This window comes from Tiliqua scincoides, chromosome 6, assembly GCF_035046505.1.
Source record: "Tiliqua scincoides isolate rTilSci1 chromosome 6, rTilSci1.hap2, whole genome shotgun sequence".
In the NCBI taxonomy this organism is placed as follows: domain Eukaryota; kingdom Metazoa; phylum Chordata; class Lepidosauria; order Squamata; family Scincidae; genus Tiliqua; species Tiliqua scincoides.
Genome location: NC_089826.1, coordinates 83993068 through 84019506, shown reverse-complemented (window position 1 = coordinate 84019506; position 26439 = coordinate 83993068). Strand labels below are relative to the sequence as shown.

The window sequence follows — 26439 nt, the reverse complement described above, 5'->3', positions numbered from 1 at the left end:
CAGGAGTGGCCCTGGCTGCAGGCCTCTTGTGCCCTGCGTGGGCCAGACGGGCCTCTGGCGTGATCCGGCGGGGCTCTTCCTGTGTCCCTATGCAACTAATCTGTGGAACTCCCTGCCGCCGGAGTAGGTCCTGCGGCGCGTCCAAGGAAGCAGGCGCAGTGGGGAGGCTGCAGCCGGAGCGTTCGAAGTTCTCGGGCACGGCCCCTTTAAGAGACGACTCTAAGTGGGGCCTGGCCCTGCTGGCCACGTCACTGGCTACGGTGGCCGGGATGCAATTTCCCCTGATTGGCTGGAAACGAAGTCTCGCGAGACTGGAGAGCGGGACGTGGGTGGAGCCTGGCCCGCACGGCTGAGAGGGCACGTGGTCTGGCGAGCGGATCGCGTCTCCTGGCAACGTCTTCGGTGGGCCCCGTCGCCGAGGCCATGGGCAAGGCGGGCAAGGGGAGGCGAGGCGGCCCGGCCGCCCCTGCCGCGGGCGAAGCTCAGGGCGCCGCCGCTGCCGCCGCCTCATGGGCGCGGAGCAACCCCTTCGAGGTGAAGGTGAACAGGCAGAAGTTCCAGGTCCTGGGCAGGAAGACCAGGCATGACGTGGGGCTGCCGGGAGTGGCGCGCTCCAGGGCCCACAGGAAGGTGAGCGCCCCTGAGCATGTGCAGAGCGTCTTTCCCTTGTCCATGGAGCACTTCCTCGTCCAGAGGGAAACACGTCCACAGTGCCCCTGAGCATGTGCAGAGCGCCTTTCGCTTGCCCATGGAGCACTTCTTCGTCCAGATGGGGGAAACTCAGCCACAGTGCCCCTGAGCATGTGCAGAGCACCCTTCTCACCGAAGCATTTCTTTGTCCAGAAGGATGCTGTGATGCTGGCCAGCTGCATCCTGTGCCTCCCCCTCTGCTTGCGTGCTCACAGTGGCAGGAGCGTCAGAAGCACTGTATAGTCACAGCTGGTTCTTTACCCAGCTTGCAGTTGGTCTGCGGAACTCCTTGCCACAAGATGTGGGTCTGACAGCATCAAGCCTCAATGCCTTTGAAAGGGGATTGGACAGATTGATAGAGGAAAAGTTCATCACAGGTGACAGCCACAATAGGCATGTGCAACCTCCTGGTTTTAGAAATAGGCTACCCCAGAATCATTGGTCATGTCATGAGAATGGATGATGGCCGGATCCCAAAGGATCTCCTCTATGGAGAACTCGTGCAAGGAAAGCGCCCTACAGGTAGACCACAGCTGCGATACAAGGACATCTGCAAGAGGGATCTGAAGGCCTTAGGGATGGACCTCAACAAGTGGGAAACCCTGGCCTCTGAGCGGCCCGCTTGGAGGCAGGCTGTGCAGCATGGCCTTTCCCAGTTTGAAGAGACACTTTGCCAACAGTCTGAGGCAAAGAGGCAAAGAAGGAAGGCCCCTAGCCAGGGAGACAGACCAGGGACAGACTGCACTTGCTCCCGGTGTGGAAGGGATTGTCACTCCCGAATTGGCCTTTTCAGCCACACTAGACGCTGTGCCAGAACCACCTTTCAGAGCGCGATACCATAGTCTTTCGAGACTGAAGGTTGCCAATACAATACAACCCCAGAATACCAGGTGTAAGGGAGGGCACCAGGATGCGGGTGTCTTCTGTGCTCCTTGAGGCATCTGGTGGGCCACTGAAGATACAGGAAGATAGACTAGGTGTGTCTTGGGCCTGGGCTCTTCTTACTTACTTTTATGTTCTTAATCCCAGGTAAGTATGTATAGGATTGTAGCTTTGAGAAGTAGGTGATCTCTGAATGCCAACAGGATACAGGTATCTTGTTGTCATGTGTGCTCCCTGAGGCATCAGGTGGGCCACTGTGGAATACAGGAACCTGGACTAGATGGGCCCCGATCCAGCAGGGTTCTTCTCAAAATGCCTTTCCGTAGTCAGTGGATCTCTTCTGTGTCCAGAAGTGGTGCAAGTATGCTGAGCTGCCTGGCATCCTATGCCAGGCATAGGTAGCATCACCTTTTGCTTGCATGCTTGGAGTAGCAATGGAGAGGCTGTGCCAATTGCATAGTCCCCCAAGGTGAAATTGTAGACAGTCAAGGGGTAAGGCTCAGATTCTGCTCTCTGGTGGCAGTTGGCAGACCAGTGGGATGTGTGTGCTGCTGTCGTGCCAAATGGAAGTGGAAAAATAGGGCAGGAGGTCTGGTCTAGAGAGTAGAGCCTCCAACTGCCTGAAGATAACATCCACAAGGTCGCCAGTTCGAGGCCACCGGAACCGTGCGACCTTGAAGCAGCTGACAAGCTGAAGCCGAGCGATTCCATCTGCTCTGAGCGTGGGAGAAGGAGGCCAGAATGTGAAACCAGATCAGAGTGAAACACCTGGACTGTTGTGGTTCTTGAAAGATAGAACCTTCTTTCAATTGTAAAAATCCCTACGGGGATTTAATCAGCCTGCCTATGTAAACCGCCTTGAATAAAGTCTTGAATAAAGACCAAGAAAGGCGGTATATAAATACCTGTTTATTATTATTATTATTACCTGTTTCCGTGAGCCTCCTAATAAAATGCACAGAATTCTTTATGGGGATGCATATGGTTGATGCACAACTTGCCCAATGTACAGATGTGTACTGTGTAGCTTCTCCTCTCCCAGTTTGGTGGCATACTGCACAGATGTACGTTATGATATTTTTATATGCTGAAAGAGAAACCACTCAGTTGGCTGTTTGTATCTATGTATTGTCTAATTTTACCACTGGCCAAGAGCGGGGCAGTACAATCTGGCATGCTAGCCCATATCACCGGATCCATTGCTGGGTCTCTTCAAATGCTGAAGTGAGGGATTTCCAGTTTTATTTAAAAGTATCATGTGAATGAAGGGGCTGTTCATTCACACAGTCACTGGAAATCAAACTGGAAGTCCTCCTCTTCTGCATTTGTAGAAACTGCAAAAGGAACACTTTGGAGGGAGATGATACACTTTCTGCTCATTTTTAGTGGGTGGAAAACAGATCAGTGTCACTCATATTCATAGTGGTCTAGTGGGAGGCATCGGTGGTGGCAGACTTAGGGAGAAGAGCACCCTAAATCTGCCACCCTTACAAACCACCCCCCGCTGAGGTAGCTCATGTGTTGCCTAGTGGAGAAACCAGCCCTATCCATGTGCATAAAATCTTAATCAGGGCACTAAAATCTCAGGGCTTTCCATTGTGATTCTGGAGCATAATCATTACCTGAGGGCTCAATCCTAACCCATGCTCCAGCACTGACATAAGGGTAATGCAACTTTGAGGTAAGGGAACAAACATTGCCATACCTTGAGGAGGCCTCTGTGACTGCCCCCCAACTGCAGGATGCAGCATATGCCCCACTAGCACAGATATGCCAGTGCTGCAAAATTGGTTAGGATTGCACCCTGAGAGTGTTAGATGAAGTTCTGCATTTCCTCTTTTAGAAGGATACTGAGAAAACAAAAACCTAGCAAAAGTAGGCATTTAAAAAGACTGAAATCTGAATGGGTGAGGGTTGTGGCATGTGCAATCTTGGTGATGCCCTGTCTGAATAGGTTTTTATTTTCTGATTCATTTTGTTGCGATGTTCTCCTTTTCAGCGTACTCAAACTTTGCTGAAAGAATATAAAGAAAAGGGAAAATCCAATATATTTAAAGATAAACGTTTTGGTGAATATGATACTAAACTAAATCCAGAAGAAAAAATGATGAAGAGGTTTGCTTTGGAACAACAGGTAATGTATAAAATTAGCTAAGAAAACAAATAAACCACGATGCCTTAACAGTTATGTGTTCTCATCCCTAAAATCTTTGAAGTTCTAAATGTTTAATTAGGTCTTAAAATAGCTCTAAATTAATGTTCAGACTATATTTTTCAAAGCAAAATGCCTTTTTAAGAAAGTTCTTCTGCCCAAGTTCCAAATTTTTGTGGAGATTTCTGTTGATCCTTGAGGCTTGCGGCTCCCTGTCTCTTTTGCCAAGATGAATCTGCAGTCATTTTGATCTGGTACATTCTTACTAAAGTGGATACTGCCTCGGGCACTGAATTGCAAACCATTTTGGCAAGGCTGTGTCTGCTATTGTTCTAAAGTGTCTAGGATAGTGCTAGGTGAGACTCAAAATTGAGTAAATGGATGCAAAGTAATTTGTATGGAGCAACATGACTGAGAGAAAGTGGCTGAAAAATTGGCAGATGCTTTATAGTGCTCATCAGATCAAGGCTGGTGTGCTTTATAGTGCTCATCGAAGCAAAGCTGGTCCGTCCAAGAGCCCAACTAAGCAGTTGCCGACGCAGTCGGTTGCTTAGGGGTGGCTCATTTCTATTTGCTTCCTTGCCTCCACTGTTCTTTCTTTGCCTTCCATTCTGTGGATTGGAAAAAGGAGAGAGGAGAAGAGGAAATGTGAAGGGAAGGAGAGGGCTAAATTAGAATATTGGAGAGTGGAGGAACAGAGACTGGCACATCAATGAGTAATGGGGGGGAAGCATTTGACCTGCTGCCTCCGGTATTGGGCCAGCCCTGCATCAGACAACCTGAAAGAGAGTGGATAATTATATGGTTACTTGGGAGGAATAGAAGAATTTGTAATTCTTTTTTGTCCCCATGGAGGCAAGAGTTGAGAGCAGGAATATTTTTTGACAATATTGAAAAAGTGTTACAAGACAAAAGGGTTGCAAGGATACAGTCACAAACTTGAAATACGACTTCTGTGATTGAATATGCATATGCACTCCAGAATGGGGGCTTGAGCATTGCTTTTTTCTCCCACTGTTGTTAAGCAACTGACATTTTTAGGGCTATGAAACTCACTTGGTTTAAGTTAAGGAAGTTGCAGCCTGCCAGATACAACAGATGTATTGTTATGCCACAGGGCCCATAAACTGTATGGATAGGAAGCATTAATATTTTAACCAAGATCACATGCTCACTCCTTAAATTTATTTTGTTGCAGAAAAATTATAAGAAGAATATCTATAATCTTAATGAGGATGAGGACTTAACCCATTATGGCCAGTCCCTGGCAGACATTGAGAAACTTAATGATATTGTTGATAGTGACAGTGATACAGAGGAAAGTGGAGCACTGTCAGGTAAGGAAAGTCAAACTGGCACAGTAGTGCAGATATATCCGTAGCACAAAAACTACACTGTAACAAAGTTCCTTTTCAAGTCATTTTTGTTGCGAGGTTGGAATTTTAAGAGACAATTTGCAAGTACAGATGGGGCCTCTTAATGTTTGGGTTTGGCATCCACGAATTTGACTTGGCACTGGTGCTCTACTTGCTCTGGAGGGCCTCACCTGACTTCCTGGACGTGACTGAAAGTGTTTTCCGGTAGCATCCATAGGTCCTCTGATGGCCATTATCAACTGGCTTTGTTATCAGTGGGGGGGTCCAAGAACGGGTACCGAGGGCCAACCTGTACCTAGCAGTTTGGCCAAGTACAGTAACCAGAATTTGATAGTTTGTCCTCATTATTTAAAATAATGCTTCTGAAAGTTATAGTAGGTAGTGCTTTGAATCTGGTCTTTATTTGATCCAACCAACCTCCAAACTGGTGAACAAAATTTGCCATGCTGGAGGTTTTGTGTTAGACATCCCAAAGAAGAACTTCAGAAATGCATAGTGTTGTTCTTGGTTGGTATTCAGAATTGACCCTCTTTTCATAACCCAGTTCAATCTTTCATTTATAGCGGAGTTAACAGCCTCTCACTTTGGAGGCGGTGGGCTTCTTTCTAAAAAAGCTCTCCCAGGGCAGCAAGATGAAGAGGACAAACCTAAGTCACGGAAGGAACTCATCGAAGAACTGATTGCCAAATCCAAACAAGAAAAGGTAAAATTTCAGTTTGCTGAATTGAATCCTTTGAATTTGAAAATTTTAATAACATTTAACAGGCAGCATCAACTGGCAAAACATTTTTTCCATAAAGCATTTCTCTTTTAACTTTTGTAATTTTCTCAGGCTTTGTGGCAATTGAAACCTTGGTCAGGACTGGTTCACGTGTACATGTTCATCGCTTATTTACAGCATCAAACAATGACTTAACATGTACGAGTTGCTTATCGCAGATTGAACTTATTGTCATGCATCACCTCAAATGCAATAATATATAATATAATAATATACAGTATTTATATACCGCCTTTCTTGGTCTTTATTCAAGACTTTATTCAAGGCGGTTTACATAGGCAGGCTTATTAAATCCATGCAGGGATTTTTACAAATTGAAAGAAGGTTCTTTCTTTCAAGAACCACTACATATTCAAGGTGTTACACTCCGATCTGGTTTAACATTCTGGCCTCCATCCTCCCACGCTCCGAGCAGATGGAACAGCTCAGCTGCAGCTTGCCAGCTGCTTCGAGGTCGCACGGTGCCGGTGCCCTCGAACTGGCGACCTTGTGGATGTTAATCTTCAGGCAAATGGAGGCTCTACCCTCTAGACCAAACCTCCTGCCCTGCAATACTTTTCAGCTTATCCTGTTTTTATCTTCAGTGGTCCTTTGTGGGGTGATGTGCATGCACATGTATGAACCAGGTCCAAGAGTCTCTTTCGGCAAAACAAAAAATGGTCAGTTGATGAGAATTATATTTTGCTTGTCGAGGATCTCATTTTCTTTTGGTGTACCAAAAAGGAGTTTGCATATTAGGAGCTCATTGTGTGATTGAATTTTCATTTTTTGTTTTGTTACAGAGAGAGCGACAAACCCAACGGGAAAATACATTGGAGCTCACAGAAAAACTTAACAGTGACTGGAAAGAAATTCAGTCCTTACTGTCCCACAGACCTTCCAAGTCAGAAACAAAAAGTCAAGTAGATGAGAAGCCTAAGGTAAATCTTTTATAATTGACAAATGGACACGTCCTTTCCATTTACAGAAGCCATTAGAGAAAGGGTCTAGATTGCTGGAATTCATTGAAAGGCGTGTCAGGATGATTTACTGACACCAACAGAGCTTGCCAAAGATACAAACAAAGCTTGCAATTGTAGCAGTGCTCAGAAAATAAGAATTTCCTTCTGCTTCCAGTGTTCCGGATGCTTGGTTGCTCTCTTCCCTATCCACGAGTGTGCAGTTTGTGCACTGCACAAAGGCACCACAACTAAGAGGGTGCATGGAAGGAGGAGAATGCTTTTAAGGCAGTGGTTCTCGAACTTTTCCGGCTCACACCTCCCCTAGTCCTTGTAGCCATTGGCCAAGGCTCCCCATTACAGCAACTCACCTCAGTTACCCCCAAAATGGGGATGAAGGTGTTATACACTAGAAACAAGGCTGCCAGCACTCTGAGGCTGCAATCCTAACCACACTTACCTGAGAGTAAGCCCCACTGAACAAAATAGGAGTTGCTTCTGAGTAGACCTGGTTAGGATTGTGCCCTGAGTTTGTTAGCAGCACACCTGGAGGGTTTGGGAAAGGGAGGGGGGAAGTGATGAATTTGCTTTGGAGGGGAAGGCTTTGTTTTGTGTGTATGTTTGGCTGGAATCCTAACCCCACTTTCCTGGGAGTAAATACCATTGAATGCAATAGGGCTTACTTCTGCGTAGACCTAGCTAGGCTTGTGCCTTTTGTCTTACGATAGCAGCCAACAGAGTACCCCCCCAAAGGAGGCAGGAGGAAAAAGGGAAATGGCTAAAAAGGAATGGGAATTTTCATTTTTAATCAATTTTTGGAGACAAAGTCATCAAGAGTGACTTTTTTCTTTTTTGAAGGGGGGAGAAGGAGAAAGGTGAAGATCCTGGGTTAAGCTGCCACAGACCCCCAAGCCTATGTAGGACTACTCAGAAGTAAGCCCCATTTGAGTCAATGGGGCTTACTCCCAGGAAAGTGTGGAAAGGATTGCAGCCACATACAGCAAGATTACAGCTCACCCCAAAGTAGATGGGGGCTGCTCACAGACATACACCCAGCATGTAGATGCCACCCCTGTTCCCCCAGGCAAGAAGGAGGGATACAGGCTGGGGCATTTGCCCCCCCCCCCTAGGAGCAGAGGAAAGTGCTGCACTGCCTGTACTTACTCTTCCAGTTTGAAGCCTGCCAGGAGCGCCCCTGTGCTGATGAGATGCAGCACTTCTGTACTCTTCTCTCCTCCAGCCTTGACCAATCCCAGGATGCCCAGGGCGAGGGGCACACTGGGAAATGTAGTCCTTAGGGCGAGGTTGCACATGGAGAGAGCTCCATGATGAGATGCGGCACCTCTGCCTGCCCAGCCAGCCTTCTCTCCTACCTCCCCCCACCATGTTTTACACTGCCCCACCCACCTCACCTCACACTGCCCCACCCACCTCCTTCTCCGCCTTGGAAAAGCAGCAAGTCAGGAGGCAGCCAGTGCAACTGAGCTGAGCAGAGCTCAGCAGCAGAGCAGCTGCCGGCCACCTTTCTCTCCCTGAGATGCCTGGTAATGCCCCTGGAGGCTAGCCACACCTCCCTAGGGAGGCGGGACGCACAGATTGAATACCTCAGACTTTAAGGAGATGAGGACTAAGCTAACCTTCTCTTGGCACCTGTGGTGGGTAGCAAAAATTTGCATCTGTGGTTGCCTGCATGGCCCGGCTGAGGAGGGGGATAGCAATGGAGAGGTGGGCAGCTCTGTCCCTCCCTCTGTCACTGGCCTCCAGGGCAGGCAGGCAAGTGAGTGAACTGAGGCTCTGACTGGTCATCATTGGACTGAAATACTCTTAGTTCTGTATGTGAAGGGGGCAGTCTTGGCATCCCCTGTTCTGAGTGGAATGATAGCTCAGGAAGGCTAGATACTTTTGTTCTTGTTCCTTACCATACAGCTTACTGCAGAATGCAACACAAACATGATCTTTGTTTTGAAATGTTATGCAGCCTGATGAATATGATATGATGGTTCGGGAGCTTGGATTTGAAATGAAGGCACAGCCCAGTGGTAGGATGAAGACTGAAGAAGAGTTAGCCAAAGAAGAAGAGGAGAAACTCAGACAATTAGAGGTAATGTGTAGAGGTAATATTTTGCCACATCCTGGCACGTTTTATGTGGCTTTGTGTGTATTATGGAGCTGTGTGTATTATGGAGATGCTGCTAACATTCCTATAACATAAATTTCAGTTTCATAATTTGAATTATACGCGCTCCTATGAGAGTAAATCCCATTTAATTCAATGAGATTTATATCTTGGTAGACATGCATGGGATTGTGCCATAAGTCTGTGAAACTTTTCATGTTGACAGTAGCTGGGAAAGATAATTGTGTGACCCACATTTTGTAATGTTCATTCTAAGGCTAGAAAATCAATAGCAGTAACAAATGCTGAAATTGTAGTCGACAGGACGGCAGGGCTTAGAACTGTGGTGGCATGGGGGGTGTAGTTTTGGAGCACATACACTTTGGAGCCACCTGGAAACCAAGTTTTTTCTTCTTAATCTCTGTTACCGATTTGGTTTTTTTGCCATTCTCAGTATTTTCCTTTGGATTTGATTCCGGCATATTGTTTTGGTCACTTGCTGCTGTTTGTCACTTAACGATTTTAGCTGCCTTGAGTGCCTTCCAGCAGGAAGAGAGAGGATGTTGCGTACATTTTAAAAATAATAAATATTCAAACAACCCATAGCACTGTTCTGCTGCTTCTGGCTTTCTCTAAGAGTTTTTAACAAAAGTTGTTGGTATACAATTCTTGGCTTCAGAGCACTGCTTTGCTCCACTTGTCGTCTGACTTAGTATATCTTCTACTAACTCTAATTTGCATTGAAATATGAAGGCAGCAGGCTAGAACTCTTGGTTTAAAAATCGCTAAAGCAATTCTTAGGCAACAGCTGGGTTTCCTTGCCCTCTTAAGCCATCCAAGGATGTCCTGGGAATAGACAGTGAAACTCTACTTAGAATTGTGTGGCTGTTGGGTGATACTTGTGGAGTAATTACTAGTAATAACTGTAATAAGTGATAACTGCAGAGTAATTCTATATTCTAATGTCTTAGGGCCCAATCCTATACAACTTTCCAGTGCCAATGCAGCCGTGCCAACAGGGTGTGTGCTGAATCCTTCGGTGGGGGAGGGCAGTCACAGAAGCCTCCTCAAGGAAAGGGAATGTTTGTCCCCTTATCTTGGGGCTGCATTGGCACTGGAAAGTCAGATAGCATTGGCCCCTCTTGTGGAAGCGTGGGAGAGATTTCTTCAGCCAAGGGAGGATACAAAAAAAGGTAGCTATTCTTAAGTAACAAAACTAGAATCTACTTTTAGAACTTTTTATTGTTCAGTACTTGACAATCAACTGTCTTGCCCTTCTAGGCAGAACAGTCTAGGACAGGGAAGAAAAGAGACAGCAGTTGACCTGAGGTCAACCATTAAGTTGCAACAATATAAACTTGGGGTTTCCATCCAATTCACAACTCCTTTCAGGATTTTGGTAGAAGGTTGTCAGAACCATCAGTAACTGTAAAAATAAAATCAATTCCCATGGTTTGTTTCTTCCTCTACAATTCAATAAATTCTTTTTTGCTGTGTTACAACATCTGGCTGACCATTGTGCATTTTAGTGTCCTGAATGTATTTTAAATTGCAGGCTGACAGATTGCGTCGAATGCGTGGAGAAGATGAGCCCGATGTGAAAAAGAAGCCCACGCACATTTCTGCAGACGATTTGGCAGATGGGTTTCTCCTGGATAAAGATGACAGGCGTATGCTGTCTTATCATGTATGTTTCTCTCTCTCTCTCTGTTTTTTCAGAATAGCTGAAACAAAAAGTTAGGTTGCAATCCAGGCGTGGGGCATGTTGCAGAGAACTTTGTAAACATTACTCTGGGAGCTGCGTGCATGGTGCCACTGCTGCTGGCACACAAATCTGGTTTCCCTGGCAGCTGTATATGTAAGGAGCCTCTGCATGTGCATCTGGTCCTGTTGGAGCACTGGCGTGTTCACTTGTCATCCTGAATCTCTCAGGAAAGCAGGACCAGCCCATTCAATAAGATTACTTCTGATTGGAAGGCTTCGCTGTGGTGAGTTGGCTGGTGGACTCTGGCAGGGATCGTGAGCACATGTTGGCTGGGCTTGACGGAGATTTCCTGGATGCCTCTGAAGACAACCAAGCCCCTTACTTTCCTTGTCTGCTCTAGAGCAGGGCTGCTTTGTAGGACAGCTATAGTTGTGGCTTTGTGACCAGAGCAGCAAACAATTGCAGAATGCTGTCTGAGAATTTGTACTGGTAGTCAGTCTGTCTTTGTTCAGAAGACTTAATTATGAAGGAGGGAAGCTATCAGCTCCCAGATGTTTAAGAATTTAAGGAGAGCCCCGCTGGATCAGGCCAAAGGCCCATCTAGTTCATCTTCCTGTATCTCACAGTGGCCCACCAAATGCTTCAGGGAGCACACAAAACAGCAAGACACAACCTGCATCCTGCTACCCTCCCCTGCATCTGGACATCATGTTTGAGATGTGTATACAAGTACTTTTGCATTGCTTGCACTTATTGCATTAACAATTTGATCTGAAGGCCAGGGGGTACATCTGTAGCAGGGGCTACGATGCTGAAATGTGTTAGCAGTTCCTCTTTGACAGCTGACATATAGTTACTTTCTACTTCAGTATTTCATTTGATTGTAACAGTTCACGTTCCAGCTGATTCTGAGTTATAGCTGAAAATGTCATAATTAGCATGCCTGTATGTACTTCATCTGCCTTTGCCTTGTGGACATTCCTGTGTCCCCTTTCAATCTACATTACCAAGGTAAGATTTTAGCACAAATTACAAAGACCAATGACAATTCTCTGTTTGTCATCTCACAAATTAGCTGGGGTAGGGGCTGTATTAGGAGGCATTTCCCACTTTCTCCCTATAACCAATCTTTCTCCTGTCTCAGCAATGAATGATCACAGTTCTAGGTTTAGTCTGAATCACTGGATATTGTCATTACTGGTGAAGGGCTTCACAAGTGAGCAGAGTCTCAGTTTTAACCCTGGGCTTATGTAATTTTTAACTCCCTTTTTAAATAGGATGGAAAGCCAAATATTGAAGATAATGAGGATGAGAAGATGGAAAGCGAAGAGAGAGAAGAGGATGACAGTGAAGAAATGGAAAGTGAAGAAGAATCTAATAGTGAATCTGATTCTGTTGATAATCATTCTGATATTGAATCTGAGGAGGAGGGTGTGGAGGAAGCCAGTGCAAGTGGAGAGCAGAAAGAGCAAACTGAAGGAAACAAAAACAAATCACAAATTAAAGAACAACAGGCCAAGAGGGAAGCTGCCAAATTGGAGCTGCCATATACATTTGCCGGTAAGAAGAAAGCCTTTCCTACAAATTAGATTAAATGCATTTGGTGGAGAAGAACCAACTTTATTTCTGGCTGCTAGAATGTAGTGAGTCTTGTTCAGGAAAGAATGCATTCTAAAGAATGGCAAACGGCTCTACTAGGAATGCAGTGTTCTCTTGAATATTCCTTGCCATGATTCAGATGATACATAATTTAATGTGCATTTGTTTTCTCTCTAAAGAAAACTATGGTGATCTACAAAAGCACGGTGGTTAAAAGATTTCAAATGATATGCCCTTGTACTGCGCACACAGTTCTGGATCCAAATGCAAACAGTACACGTGCAAAATAAATGCCTATCTTAAGTAATGATTCTCTTCGTGACCAAGCATTCTTCCTTGATTCCTTCACTTAAAACCAAAACTTTCCTGCCCTGTGTCCTTGCCCCCGTTGGCAGTTCACCATCATTGAAGTACTCTGCCACCTTACATTTGACTCTGTTTCTTATGCAGAACCATGATCTGCAGTTTACAGTGGGCCCTCCTTATCCGCAGGCTCCACATCAGTGGATTTGAATATCTGTTGATGCTGAACCTGTGACTGGAGGGCCTCAGAGGACCTCCCAATCACAGCCAGAAGTGACTTCCGGTTGTGTCCAGAAAGTGTTCTGAGGCATGGGGAGGCCATACACAGCCCCCAGCTAAGAAATTGCAGTCCGTCTCCTGCAGATTTCATTGCCTACAAGGGATAATCCTGGACCCTCTTGGATACTAAGGGCCCACTGGACAAGCCCAGTAACACTGCTTCTGGTACTTATCAAAATGTTGAGGAATTCAAAATCAGGTAACTTATTTTTAAAAGCTTCTTTATGTATAAACCTTGCTTATGTTTCTTCTTTTTACAATAGCTCCGGAATCTTATGAACAACTGAAAGCTTTATTGCTGGAAAGAACAATGGAAGAGCAGCTTCTGGTGATAGAAAGGATTCGGAAGTCGAACCATGCGAGCCTGGCTGTGGGGAACAAAGCAAAACTAGAAGTATGTTTTTGCAGTCGGATACAGCAGTGGTTCTCAAACTCTCTGGGAGAGTTTGAGAGCTGCTAAGTGTTTGCTGGAGGGGGAAGGCAGAGCTCAGCATCGCACCTCTGATCTGGGCACAGGAGTGCGCTGCCACTCACCCCTGCCTGCAGCAGCCTCCCAGGGGTGGGGGGAGCCTGGCACCAGCCTCAGCAGGGCTCTCCACACAGCGCAGAGCCCTCCAGAAGACTATCGCGACCACTTCAGGTTTTGCAATTGTGAAATGGGAAGTGGTAGTGATCATCTTCTGGAGGGCTCTGCGCTGTGTGGAGAGCCCTGCTGAGGCTGGCGCCGGGCTCCCCCAACCCCCCAGGAGGCTGCTGCGGGCAGCAGTGAGTGGCAGTGTGCCCCTGTGTCCAGGTCAGAGGCGCAATGCTGAGCATTGCGTCTCTGCCTTCCCCCCACCCCCCCTTAAGGGAGAAATACCCAGGGCTGTCAGGCTGGGGCATTGTGATGCCCCAGTCTGCAAAGCACTGAGATACAGTAAAATGTTTTCTGCTGCTTGAAGGGAGCCCAGTGTGATTTGTATTCAAAAGCTCATTTGCTAACTTTAAAAAGAGAGAGAGAGAGAACTTGTAATAAAAACAGTCAAATTGTGTTCCATAGAAACTGTTTGGATACATTCTGGAGTATATTGGGGAGCTGGCAGCAAAGGAGCCACCAGAGCTAATAGCAATTGACAAGTTGATCCCGTAAGTATGGTTGCATCACCTCCCCACGTAGGAAAAGCTGGCTGTAAAATGCTTAAAAATCTCATTGCACTTTCTCCTCCTCTTGACTACACATTTTCCCTCTTCCTTGCAAATATGCTAGTGCAGGTCCAAATAGACCCATCCACACTGCGGAGGCTCACCCCTGGGTAAGGGAACATTTCTCCACCACCACCTTTCTCCTAGCTCTGAGAGTTCCCCTATTATCTCCCTAAGTGCAAGTGAAACTGCAGAATCATGTGCCTGATCAGCTAACTTTTGTGGGCTGCCTCTCAACGTGCCCTGTGTCTTTGGGAAAGCAGCTTGCCTCCCTTCCCCGGCTTCATTCATTGACTAATGTTACTATACAAGTTGTAGGGCTTGCTTTCTAGCCCTCTTTCTTAGACCATGTTTTCACTGAGGAGATTCATATGATCCTGACTCTTACCCCATGGCCCTTCCAATGCAAGGCTCTCAAGCTGCCTTGTGGTAAATGGAATAGTAACCTTGGTTGTACACACCTTGGTTGCACACACTCTCAAAAGATCCACCAAGTCCCCTTTATCTTTCCTTTGTTTTATGCTTAGTCACACTGAGGGCCCGATCCTATCCTTTCTCCCCCAATGCAGAGATGCCAAAATAACTACAAGTCAATCTGACCAACATTTATTTCTGATTTATAGTGACTTGGTCAGGATCTTTCAGTTAGCATGTGGGACTGGGAGATTATCTTGGGTGCCAAAGGCTAACATTTCATGCTACTTTGTGGGTCAGTTGTCTTTACTGTTTAGTCTTACTGAGAGAGAGAGAGAAACAGTGCAGTTTGATACTGAGTTGAGCTTCTTGTTCACAGAACCTTATATGATCTTTGTCAGATGTTTCCTAAAGCTGCAAGTAGTCATGTTAATCGTATTCTTCAAGATGCAGCTCATGACATGGAAGAAATTCTAGAAGTGAAAGGTCATGCAGCGCTACCAGGATTAGACATGGTACGTGACCACCTTCGTTTGAAGCAGAGCGATTGTTTCTTTTGCTGTCTGAAATGCCAAGACGGCATTTATATCAGCTATTTTGTTTCCACAAAAAGGCTGATCACCCTAATATAATTCAAGCAAGGGGTTAGGTTCTGGAAGAACTCCATGTATATCAAAATGATGCAAACAGTGGGTGGCTTTCCCACAGAGAACAATGGGCTCAGCATAGTTCAAAGTGGCAGTTCCGAAACTGTTAGGACCAGAAAGCACCATAAAAATATAAACAGTCATGATAAAAAAAGTACCATAAAAACATGTCAGGAAGCAGCTCAGCCCACACCAGTAAAACACAACAAAATCTTCTCCACCTACCCAGTGGTGTCCAACTGTATCCTACTGCAGCTCTTTCTGTTGTCTTGGTGGTGGTGATTTCTGCTAGTGATGCTACTAATGGTCACTGGTAGCTTTCAATATGATAACTCGTTTATACATACAAACAAAAATCTGTGTTGGGCTGGGTTCATTGATGAGGAACATCTGCGCTATGAGTGCTATGGTCTACCCATGGTATAGCCCCATGAAATTTTTGCTTGACACTGCATTTTCACTTGTATGTTCCAGTGAGTTCAGGCAGGGGGTGGCAAATACTGCTCCTTCCCCTCTGCCGCCCTGGATCCCCCACCAGGTATGCCACTGCACTAGACTGCATAGCAGCAGCTCTCATGCTGCATAGGTTGTGCTAAATTGGGCCCTGGCATCTGTCCTAAGCAAGTTTTTAAGGCAGCTAGACATGCAATTACTGCTTATGTTATTGACAGTGAACCTTCTTCATTTCAGCTCATGTATCTGAAAATCATTTCAATACTTTTCCCAACTTCTGATTTCTGGCACCCAGTGACAACACCAGCAATGGTTTATATGAGCCTGCTGCTTACAAAGGTATGGCAGCACAGAATTTAATTCTTCCCAACTCTTATGCGGTAACCTGATTTGAAATGTTTGAAGACCTTCTTTAAAACTGTTGTTGGATATAGAGGACATCTTAAAGTTGATAACTCTGATTGTATCAAAGTGAGGGCATCCCCTTTTGCAGTCCTTATGAATGTGTGAAACTGTTTTGGTAGTCAGATCATTAATGCCTTTAGCCCAGTATTGTCTACACTGACTCCAGAAGCCTTATAGGGTTTCTTTCCCAGCCCTACCTGGTAGTACCAGCAATTGAACCCAGGACTTTGATGTAAGCAAAATATGTGCCTCCCTCTTTGCTGCAGACCCATAATGGAAATCCTTCCTCTTGAAGAAGGCAAATTCAGTTAATGCAAATACAGCAGCCATTGTAGTGATAGGGATGAGGGAGCTTGACTGAGTTTGGACCACTTCTTTACCTGCTCTGGCTACCTTTACCTATCATTTCTGGGCACCTTTCAAAGTTCTGGTTTTGACCTTTTTAAAGCCCTTTTGTGGCTTAAAGCTGAGGTATCTCAAAGACTGCCTTCTTCCATATTGGACATCTTGTCCCCTGTGGTCATCTGGGGAGAGAGCTTCTCTGGTTACTACCAGTCTCTTGAGTCTTCAGTACATATAGGGAATACAATTGTTTGCTACTAGCAGCTGTAGGAAGAGAGGTGGGCATAAAGGAAGATCAGTGGAAGGGACAGTATTGTCTGGCATGAGAATCATGTAAATGCAGGTCTGTTTGTGCAAAGATCATGCAAACTAACAGCAGAATTCTATGCATTGTCTACTCCAGTGATTTTCAATCTTTTTCATCTCATGGCACACTGACAAGGTACTAACATTATCAAGGCACACCATCAGTGTTTTGACAATTGACAAGGCACACCATGCTGTTGGTGGAGAGCTCACATCCCCATTGGAGCTACTAACAAATGACCCTCCCCTAAACTCTCACGGCACACCTGCAGACCATTTGCGCCACACCAGTGTGCCACAGCACAGTGGTTGAAAATGGCTGGTCTACTCAGAAGTAAACCCCATTGAATTAGACTTGCTTTCAGGTAAGCAAGTAAGAGCTTCCCATTCTGCACCGCAGCATCTTTCAAGTTGATCTTTTCAGCCGCTTGCACCACTTCTGTTGCTGGTCGCCCCAGCAGGCTCTGCACCCTGATTTCCAGGGGGGAGGTGGAGCAGCTGCCCAGTGCAAACTGCTGTGAAGATTGGCTTGAGAGTTAAGATGCTGTGGTGCAGAATGGTGAGCTGTGCACTGCCGTGGGAAGACATTTTTCCAAATGCAACGATCCCGCAGTTTGGAGACTGCTGACCCAGCATGGTTGCTGTCCTCGGCCTTTTTATTTCTCTTCCTGTACTCATCCAGTGGTTCAGCAGCGCTTCATCTCTTCTCACATTCTCTAAGGCTGCAAAACTGGAAGTGGAGTGTGATCTCTCCGCTTTCACTTTTAGAAGGCTAGAGAGCCCTGCAGATGCTCATGCAGGGCTCCCCGCACTCCTGACAGGCTGCTTCAGGGACTGGTAAGTACATCCCAGTTCCTGCAGTCCCCCTGAGCAATGCGATCCTGGGGATTGCATCGCTGCTTTCCCTCTGCCGCCTCCCCTCCCCTGCAAGGATTTACTGCAGTCCTCAAACTCCCTGAAAGTTTGAAAACCGCAATCTAAGGCTGTAAAATTATCTTTAATTTCTCTCATGCAGATACAGGAGTTCTGAAGGGTTTATTTTGGCTATTAGTCATAACAAAATAGAAAATGTACATGCAAAGGAGCCTAGACACATAGAGTAATTATAGTAATTATTACAGTAATCTCCTGCATATGAATCAAAATATTTTTGCTGTGGTTTTGCAGCTGCAAAATACTTTTGCAGAAGTAGCTGCTCCACAAAGTATCTTCTTGTTGCAATTGGTAGAAGAAGCTCAAAGACTGTTGGTTGGACCAGCATTCAAAATCTTGCAGAAGTTGCTGTGCAGATTTATTCTGATGTTCTTATTTATTTTTTAGTGCCCAATAGCAACACTACAAGATGTTGTTAAAGGATTATGTGTTTGCTGTCTTTTCTTGGAATATGTATCCTTGTCTCAAAGATTCATCCCAGAACTTGTCAACTTCCTCTTGGGAATTCTTCACATGGCTGTACCCAGCAGAGGAGCCCAAGGTAGGGCTATTGGGGTTGATTAGCATAAAGGTGCATTTACACTTGTGTATGAGTGACACCACACTCTCACCCATCCCTTTTTTTTGGAAGCTGCCTAAGCCCAACCTGGGTAGCTCTCCTATTTGCAAATTATGTGCCAGAGGCAAGTGAAAACTACATGAAAATGTGTTGGGTCTACTTGCCTGCTTTTCTTCAACTGAACAGAATAATAATATTTATATAGCACTTCCTAACAGTGCAACGCTATGCGTGCTTACTCAGAGTACATCCTACTATGTTCAGTGGGGCTTACTTTCAGGTCGTTGTTTATAGGATTGCAGGCCAAGTGTACAAGCATTTACGTGTATAATCTGGATGTTGTCCTTGCAACAACCGTGTAAGGTAAATGCTAGTTTTGCCATATTGTTGCTGAAGGGGGGAGAGAGAGAGAGAGAGAGGGATTTGCCTGTGTCCGCCTAGTTATCCCATTGCAGAGGCAGAATTTCAACCAGGTGAGTCCTGATTCACATCTCGGCCACTATCCTGAACAACAGTTTTCTCTCTGGCAACACTGTTGTACCCCCCAGCCCCTGTTAAGCCAGAATGTCTGAATTTGGATTAATTTAGTCATAGTGGCTATTATACTATTCTAAATGAAGATCGGCTACTTTGTAGTAATGTCTGACTTTGACCTTGGTAATGAACAGTAGAAATTTCTGCTTCTTGATACTGAAGCCATTGCATTTTCCTATAGGGGAGAAGGCTTGCAATGCAATCCTATGTAAGTATACTTGGAAGTTAAGTACCACTGTGTTCTCTGGGGCTTACTCCATGGAAAGCGTGCATAGGATTGCAGCCTAGTGTTTGTTCTCTTGTGGTCCTCATTAGAGGCTTGCTAGCACCGTGTACACATTGGAATGATCTTCTAAATATTGTTAGATCTGTAATTTTTCTTTCCGTATGTAAGATGTTCAATGATAGTCTTACCTCATACTTATATTCATTCTTCTCTTCCAGGGTATACTTTGGTTCATCCTTTTAGGTCACTAGGGAAAAATTCAGAGTTGCTTGTAGTCCGTGAAAAATTGGACGCAGAGAGCTGGCAAAAGCAGCGCCTCCCACTCCATAATTTAATTACATCAAGAGAAAATAACAGAACAGAAGCAAATCATCTTAGGTATGCTGTACAGTAAATTGGGATAACAACTGATTTCAGTGGCTGTGTTCTGGACAACAGGTTACCTTCTGGATATTTTCGAAGATGCTTCCATTGTTAAATAATGAAATATTCCATTTTTGAGCTATCAAATATCCCCCTTATCCTTTGGTGGGAGAGGTGGTTACAATAGCTCCCATAGGCATAACTGGCCATGGACAGTATTAAAAGTTGCTGTGGGGAGTCTTATAAAAATAAAAAGTTGCTGGGACTGAGTGTGCACAGGATGGCAATATTCTGAAGACTCGGACCTTAAATAATCAATCCACCTTTTAAGTTTGAAGGTCCTCATTTGCTAACTGAAGTCTCTTGGTGCATACCGTGGTCTGTGTACAATAATATATTTTTGAATTGGTCCCATTACCATAGTGAATCAGATACCACTGCAAGACCATTGAGTATAAATGAAGAGTGTCGTGTGCTGCTTTAGCAGCAGTTGGAGAACCATCCTCTGTAACTGTCCTCCTGTCTTGCCTGCTGGAGCATAGGTTAACCTGTCTCCAAAATGTTAGGCATTAGGTATATAATGTCCCATTCCAGCAAACAAAGCTGCAGTTGATAATTTGCAAAAGGATCTATTGGCCTGTATTGTATTTTGTTCTGATTGAGCTCACAGTTTAGTGTGTCCTTGTAATTTAGCATCTTATGGTAAGTAAAAATTGCCTTCAGGCACATTTCCACTGCATCAAGCATCAAGTGGCCATTGTAGCCATGCTTATGGCAGTTCCAGTCATATTCTTTGAGGACAGCAATTCATGTGAATAGTGCATTCCTTTATGTGGGATGGAAGGATACCTAAAAGATAAGGGTACAGATGAACCAGTTATGTCTTCCTCATCCTCTGGACTCCAGTGTGACAAGAAAAACCTCTACAGAGATGTATGATCTGTCTGTCTCATCCTTCTCCCTGTTGATCATTTCTGTCCTCCCTGTTCCTTGGAATCCTCCATACACCCAGGGGTTGGAAGTAAAATAAAATGAAGAATAGAACAACTAGATCTGATACAATCCTGCAACTTGTGTGTCAGATACAGAAGGGCTCCTTGTCATAAAGCTTGCTGGTAACCTTGAACCAGTTACTGCCTCTTGGTGGCAGTACTAACTCAATGGCTTTCAAACGTTTTAGTATTGGAACCCACCTAAAAAAAAGTTCCATTTTAACCAGCTGCTCAAGCCTCTGTGGTTATAAAAGTGTTTGGGCAGCAGTGCTACCCCCAAGTAGCAGGCTGATAGCCCTTGATCCACATAGCCTATCCTGTTACAAATGAAACCAAAAATTGGGTGCACCCACAATTTGGGAACCACTGATCTAAGATTGTCGCAAAAAAAAAGGGGGGGTTGTGGAAAAGAAGGTGGCTGTAGCATGTATGTACGTATATTTCCTTGAGGTTCTTTGGAGGAAGATAACTACAATATAACAGGATAATTTACCTATCACCAGTCCACAGTTCTGAACACTACACAACCCTTCAGTTAGAGTCCACAACTGTTTGGTTGGAGGAGTGCCCTTCTGTTGTCAAAGTACCACCAGCAGACTTGGGGACTAATCCTATCCAACTTTGCAGTGCTGAAGAAGCCATGCCAACAAGATGTGCACTGCATCCTGCAGTGGGAGAGCAATCACAGAGGCCTTCTCAAGATAAGGTACTGCATCACGGCTACATTGATGCTATAAAATTGGATAGGATTGAGCCCTTAGGCCCCTAACCCTGTGCAGTGCAAGAGAACTGTTCATCTGGAAGATTCTCCCTGCAGTTTTACTGTGGCTTACCCCAAAAAGTTTCATGTTTGACAGCAGTGAATGCAGCATCTGTTTTAGCACCACATTTTTAATGCAGAATTTATCTTGGTATAATATTTTGTAGGCAAGCTTCTGATGTGGCTGTTGACAATTGTTTTACAGGTTATCGTGTCTGTGCTTGTGCCTGGATCTCGTTAAGAAATGTGCAGGCCTGTATCGCTCGCTTCCATCCTTCTGTGAAATAATGCAACCCATCCAAGTACTCCTGAGTCAACAATTGTCAGTGAATGACTACCCTGCCCAACTACAGGTGATGACTTGCTACCAATCCATACAGTATACTGAGCTGCCATTCAGTAGAAGCTTTTGTGGCAACTTCCAGCCTGGGTTTTTCATTGCTGGTTGAACCAATTGTAGCACTCTGGTCTGTGGTTAAAGCACTTTGGTTGAAGAGAACTAATCCTGACTTTAGCATCTTTTATTTAACTAGTTTCTAATTTATCCACACATTGACCTATCCTTATATCCCATGATTGCTAAGACTATTCAATAGCCTCTAGTTGGAGGCTTTGTCAAAATCGTTTTGGAAGTCCCAAATGTATCATGTCTACTCCTGTCAGCAGTGCACTTGTTGATACTTAAAAAAAAAAAAAAAAACTTTGGTGAGAAAGGATTTTGCTTGGAAAACCAAGCTGATTTTTCCTCAGCAAGTCTTGTTCTTTTATGCTTACTAACTTGACCTTGCATGCTTTCCTCCTCTTCAGCAAAGAGAGGTTAGGCCTGATTTGTAACTTCTTGACTTGTCCCTAGATCCTTTTAAAAAAAAACAAAAAAAAAAACAATGGTCTTGTTGATTATTTTTCTATCCTTGGGTAAGGAGACCAGTTTTGGTGACAGGCTGATGTGTTAAGGTGCTTCAGAAATCACCAAATCACTGAAATCTAGATGTAATTATGCCAGTGTGTTTGGATACCTTGGTTGCAGAATCACTATATGTCAACTGCTATGATCGGTAGTTTTTGTTTTATTCGTTTTCATTTCAACACCTTTGTAATCTGATTCTGTTGCATTTTCAGGAGTTACATGACAGCGTTCTGAAGCAACTAGCAGTCCAAGATCAACATTATCATTCACTGGTGTGTGAAAAGAAAAAAGTAGTGCCATTGAAGTTGTTCACACCTAAAATAGTGAAAGTGTGAGTATCATTAATACAGCTGAAGATCAAACACAAAACTTGCCTCTACAAATAGACTGTGTGTGTGGCAGTTGAAGTGAGACACCTTGTCACTTTCAAATAGAAATTGAAATGATGAACATTTTTATGGGCACGTGGCTAGGAACTTAGATGCACTTGTTGAGTCGAATTTGGTAATGGGGAATTGGCTGCAAAGGATAACCGAGTTCTGATTCTGATACTTCATTCCTAGCACGGTTGCATCTTGTCTTCAGCAGTAATGTTTGAACTAGGGACTCCATGTAGACTGGTGGCAAGTATTTTGCAGCACCAGCACCACATCTCTTTAGGAGCCAATTGCTTGATAGGTAGACTGAGATTAGCATCTTTTGTACACCAGAGAAGTGTACACCTGACCTTCAATAAGAGCTTTCACCTGACCTTCAATAAGAGCTAAGGCACATTTGCCTACTTGCAAGTAAATGCACACCTGTGGCTCAGCTTTGCTTTCCATAGGACTCAGTATGTTTTCCTTGTCAGCTTGGAAGGGGGACACCTCCTTCTTGAGAATGTGTTGGGGCCTCTGTTCATTGGGTGAGGACCATTCTAGTGGTGTTGCGTTCCCCTTGGCCTGCCCTTTAACATGCACTGAGGCATATTTGTCTACCCACAAGTAAATGTACATGTGCTGTTTCACTTTCCATAGGACACAATACATTTTCCTTGTCAGGTTTCATGATCCACCAAAAATCAGGTCACGCCCCACTGGTGGGTCCCAACCCTCAGTTTAGGAACTGCTGCACTAAAGATGTAATAGCTGTTAGAATGAGCTGGGTGAAGAAATAAAGCGAGAAAACACCATGATGCTGCTACTGCTACTCAACATCTGTGTAGTTCCACACAGATATATCTGAAACTTTATTTTTATCTTTAGTTCTCAAGCTTTTATGTTTTTAAAAGGCATTTGCATCCAACTGTTTCAACAGACATTTTGTTAGTAAGAACAGTTACATATTGTACTTATGAGATTTTATATAAACACTGTATGGTTGATTTGGATGTTAATCTTAAAATAATTAGTAATGGGAATGATAAGTTAGTTGTACCTCTTGAGTGCAAAGCATGTGCAAAAGGTTGGAAATTGTGCTAAAGAGAGTTCCTGCTTAGCCTGGCAAATAAATGTGTGAGATTATGTATGTTCTTGTTTCAGCCTGGAATTTGGAAGAAAACAAGAAAGCAATAAGAAGGAGCAGGAACGAAAACGCCTGCTACATAAGCACAAACGTGAATTTAAAGGAGCAGTTCGTGAGATCCGCAAGGATAACCAATTCCTTGCTAGAATGCAGCATGCAGAAATCATGGAAAGGTGATGCATTTAATGTTTTAAATGTGCTTGTGACAGTATAGCTGGTTTATGCTGAATATTTTTTATTCCTGGAAGAACTAAGAAAACATAATGGTAGGATAACTTTTATTTCAATAGTTTAAAAATGTAAAAGATTTCAAGTTATTAGGGAGAATGAAGAGGCCTTCTCCTTTTCGTCGAGGGTATTTTGTACAAGGCCACTTGTCTCTTTAGACCTTGAAGGCAAGGTCATTCTCTGCTGGTAGGAAAAATCCTCTCCCAGTTTTTATCCTGCCCTTGAGGAGAGAAAACAAGGTTTTGTGAGAACTCTGCACATGCTGAAGAGCTCTCAACCTTATTGGCCAGAGGGTCTCAAAGTGTGTACCACTGTGCCCTGGGGAGCTGCAAAGCACTCACAGGGGATAACGCCAGTCATCCCTCCTACTGACTCTCTCGGACGCTACCATCTTGGATAGCGCAAGATCCCATGAGATTTGGGTGCCATCATCTTGGATCACTCAAGATTTTTCACGATCCAAGATGGCAGTGCCTGCCTGAGAAGGGAAGAAGAGGTTGCAGGGGTGCCTTGACCTCAGTAAATTTGGGAACTACCATTGCCAGCTCTACACGTTTGCTGCTGAATTCCGCTCCCTCCACCAGAATAACAAGGGAATGGAAAGGAAAAGATGCAGAAACAGAAGCCTCTGAAGAAGCCTCAGAGCTGTGCAGAAGAATCGTTCCATGCATCACATTCTGAAGCAGAGGAAACCAGAAACTAGTTTGCTCATGCCCTCACGATGGCTCTACTGCCTTCTCGTCCTGATTCATCTGGAAGAGGAGCACTAGCCATCCACTCCGCCTTGGCAGAGAAACATAGCAAAGCTGAGTCTCTGGAGATAGTCTGTGTGTCGAACACAACTGCTGGGGACTCCTCAGGTCTCAGGGAGGAAGGCTGAGAAGCTATTTGGCACCCAGTGCAGTAGAAGCCTCCTCTAAAGCTGCTGGAAGGAATGTACACCAACACCCAAGTAGCACCAATCCTCAGAACTGGCAGTAAGGGAAAGGAACTCTTAAATACAACTCTGAATACTCCCCTCTAAATTTGATGGAGATTATTGTACCCCAAATTTTATATCTGGATTAATGCCATCCTGGTGCAGGAGATCAGCTATAGTGCTACACTCGCCCAGTAAAAGGGCATAGGCAAATGGGAGGGGGTTGCTCCTGTCTCTTCCTCAAGCCAGGGAGTTTCTCTTGAGCTATCAGAAACCACCTGTCATTATATATTTCCAAAGCCTGAGGTGTGAGTGATGGAGGGGAGTTCAGAAGAGGCTTTAATGGCTTGGTTCTCAAAAAGTTGAAGCTGCAGGTGCTGTTTCTTGTACCTTCCAGTTCATCTTGGATTAAAATAAATACATTGCAATGTCTCATCAGACCTGCAGTTCCAAAATAACTTTGTAATCCTCCCCACCCCCTTGTCTATTTTGCAGGGATTCTGAAAGAAAAAGAAAAGTAAAGCAACTCTTCAGGAGCCTTGCTGACCAGGAAGGAGATTGGAAGAAAATGAAGAGAAAGAAGTTTTAAATGTTTATGAATTTATTGTACATAAGAAAACAAATCATGCTTATGTTACTGTAACTTGGCAAACAGTGAAATTTTGATATGTTTGCATGAACTGAGCATGACTGCAGTCCAACCTGTAAAGCAGTCACAGACTGGACAAAGGTATATCCTTATTGGGGGGGGGGGATCACATTTTAAATAAAATCTGTGTTTATACTTTTGGGAAGGATTGTTTGGCTCATTTCATCAATTCTAAGAGACCTGACATTAAGAGCCCAATCTTACCCACTATCCCACCAGCCAAATGCACCCTATGCATTCGGACAAAACAGCAGCAATGTGATGATAGCGGCAGAATTATTATTATTAACAGTATTTATATACCGCTTTTCAACTAAAAGTTCACAAAGCAGTTTACAGAGAAAAATCAAATAACTAATGGCTCCCTGTCCCAAAAGGGCTCACAATCTAAAAAGATGCCAGCAGACAGCCACTAGAACAGACAGTGCTGGGGTGAGGTGGGCCAGTTACTCTCCCCCTTCTAAAAAAAGGAGCACTCACTTGAAAAAGCGCCTCTTACCCAATTAGCAGGGGTTAATTAGCAGAAGTGACATTCTGCCAGCAAGCACAATGAAGCTGCTAGCAAGATGGTGGGTGGCTATGCAGACAAGCTGGTGAAAAGAACCATCCACCAGCACTAATGAGTTGGTGGTGAGGGTGGGAGGGCTAGGGGAGTTTCTGTGTGGGGAGGGGTGGATCTGACAGCAATGGTGTATGCTGGATCTTATCCCTTGTTTTGTAAACCTCCCTGTCCCTCTTCCCTCCTCAGACACACTTGTCAGGATTTTCAGGTTCTTTCCGAAATAGAAATGGGATATGCTGTTGCTAAGAATAGCCAACTGTAAAAATAGATACATTTAAAAATATATATTGCACATAGATATAACACATTTCACCCAATTATTGGATTAACCCCATTCCTAGAATCTAGTGAATTCTACAGCTAAACATCCCAAGAGGTCAGTTTATACTCTATGTGTTTCTTGTTTGTCCTTTCCTCTGCTTAATCCAGTCCACCTATGTGGTTCCTTTTAGGAGACATTGCCAGGACAGTATGAAAGCCAGATATGCAAAAATGTCTCCCCCCACTGCTGAGATGACACATGAAAGTGGCTTCCCCTGCAGTGAAACATAAAATCTAGGTAGTCCTGTGGCTTTGGTTCATATAACACTGTAGTGCAAGCCACATACCAGATCTCTTGCAAAGCCAAACTGTGTGGTTATATCAGAAGCCTAAAGCTGTACATATGTCAAAGCTGAAAAGTAGTCTAATCTTTGACATGATGGAAATTCAAACATGAAAAGCTGTGAATTCTA

At 44.5% G+C, this 26439-nt stretch overlaps 1 protein-coding gene across 1 annotated transcript; it reads left to right on the top strand.

Annotated features, from left to right (window-relative positions):
• The first annotated feature begins 375 nt into the window (after positions 1-375).
• Positions 376-25266, top strand: NOP14 (NOP14 nucleolar protein). The gene is made up of 18 exons (XM_066632823.1): positions 376-630; positions 3572-3706; positions 4923-5061; positions 5664-5803; positions 6664-6801; positions 8798-8920; positions 10491-10622; positions 11918-12200; positions 13085-13215; positions 13861-13946; positions 14797-14932; positions 15755-15856; positions 17891-18044; positions 19041-19200; positions 21143-21290; positions 22057-22175; positions 23365-23520; positions 24990-25266. The coding sequence occupies exons 1-18, from the start codon at positions 424-426 to the stop codon at positions 25081-25083; spliced, it is 2583 nt and encodes an 860-aa protein (XP_066488920.1). The 5' UTR covers positions 376-423; the 3' UTR covers positions 25084-25266.
• Positions 25267-26439: the final 1173 nt, after the last annotated feature.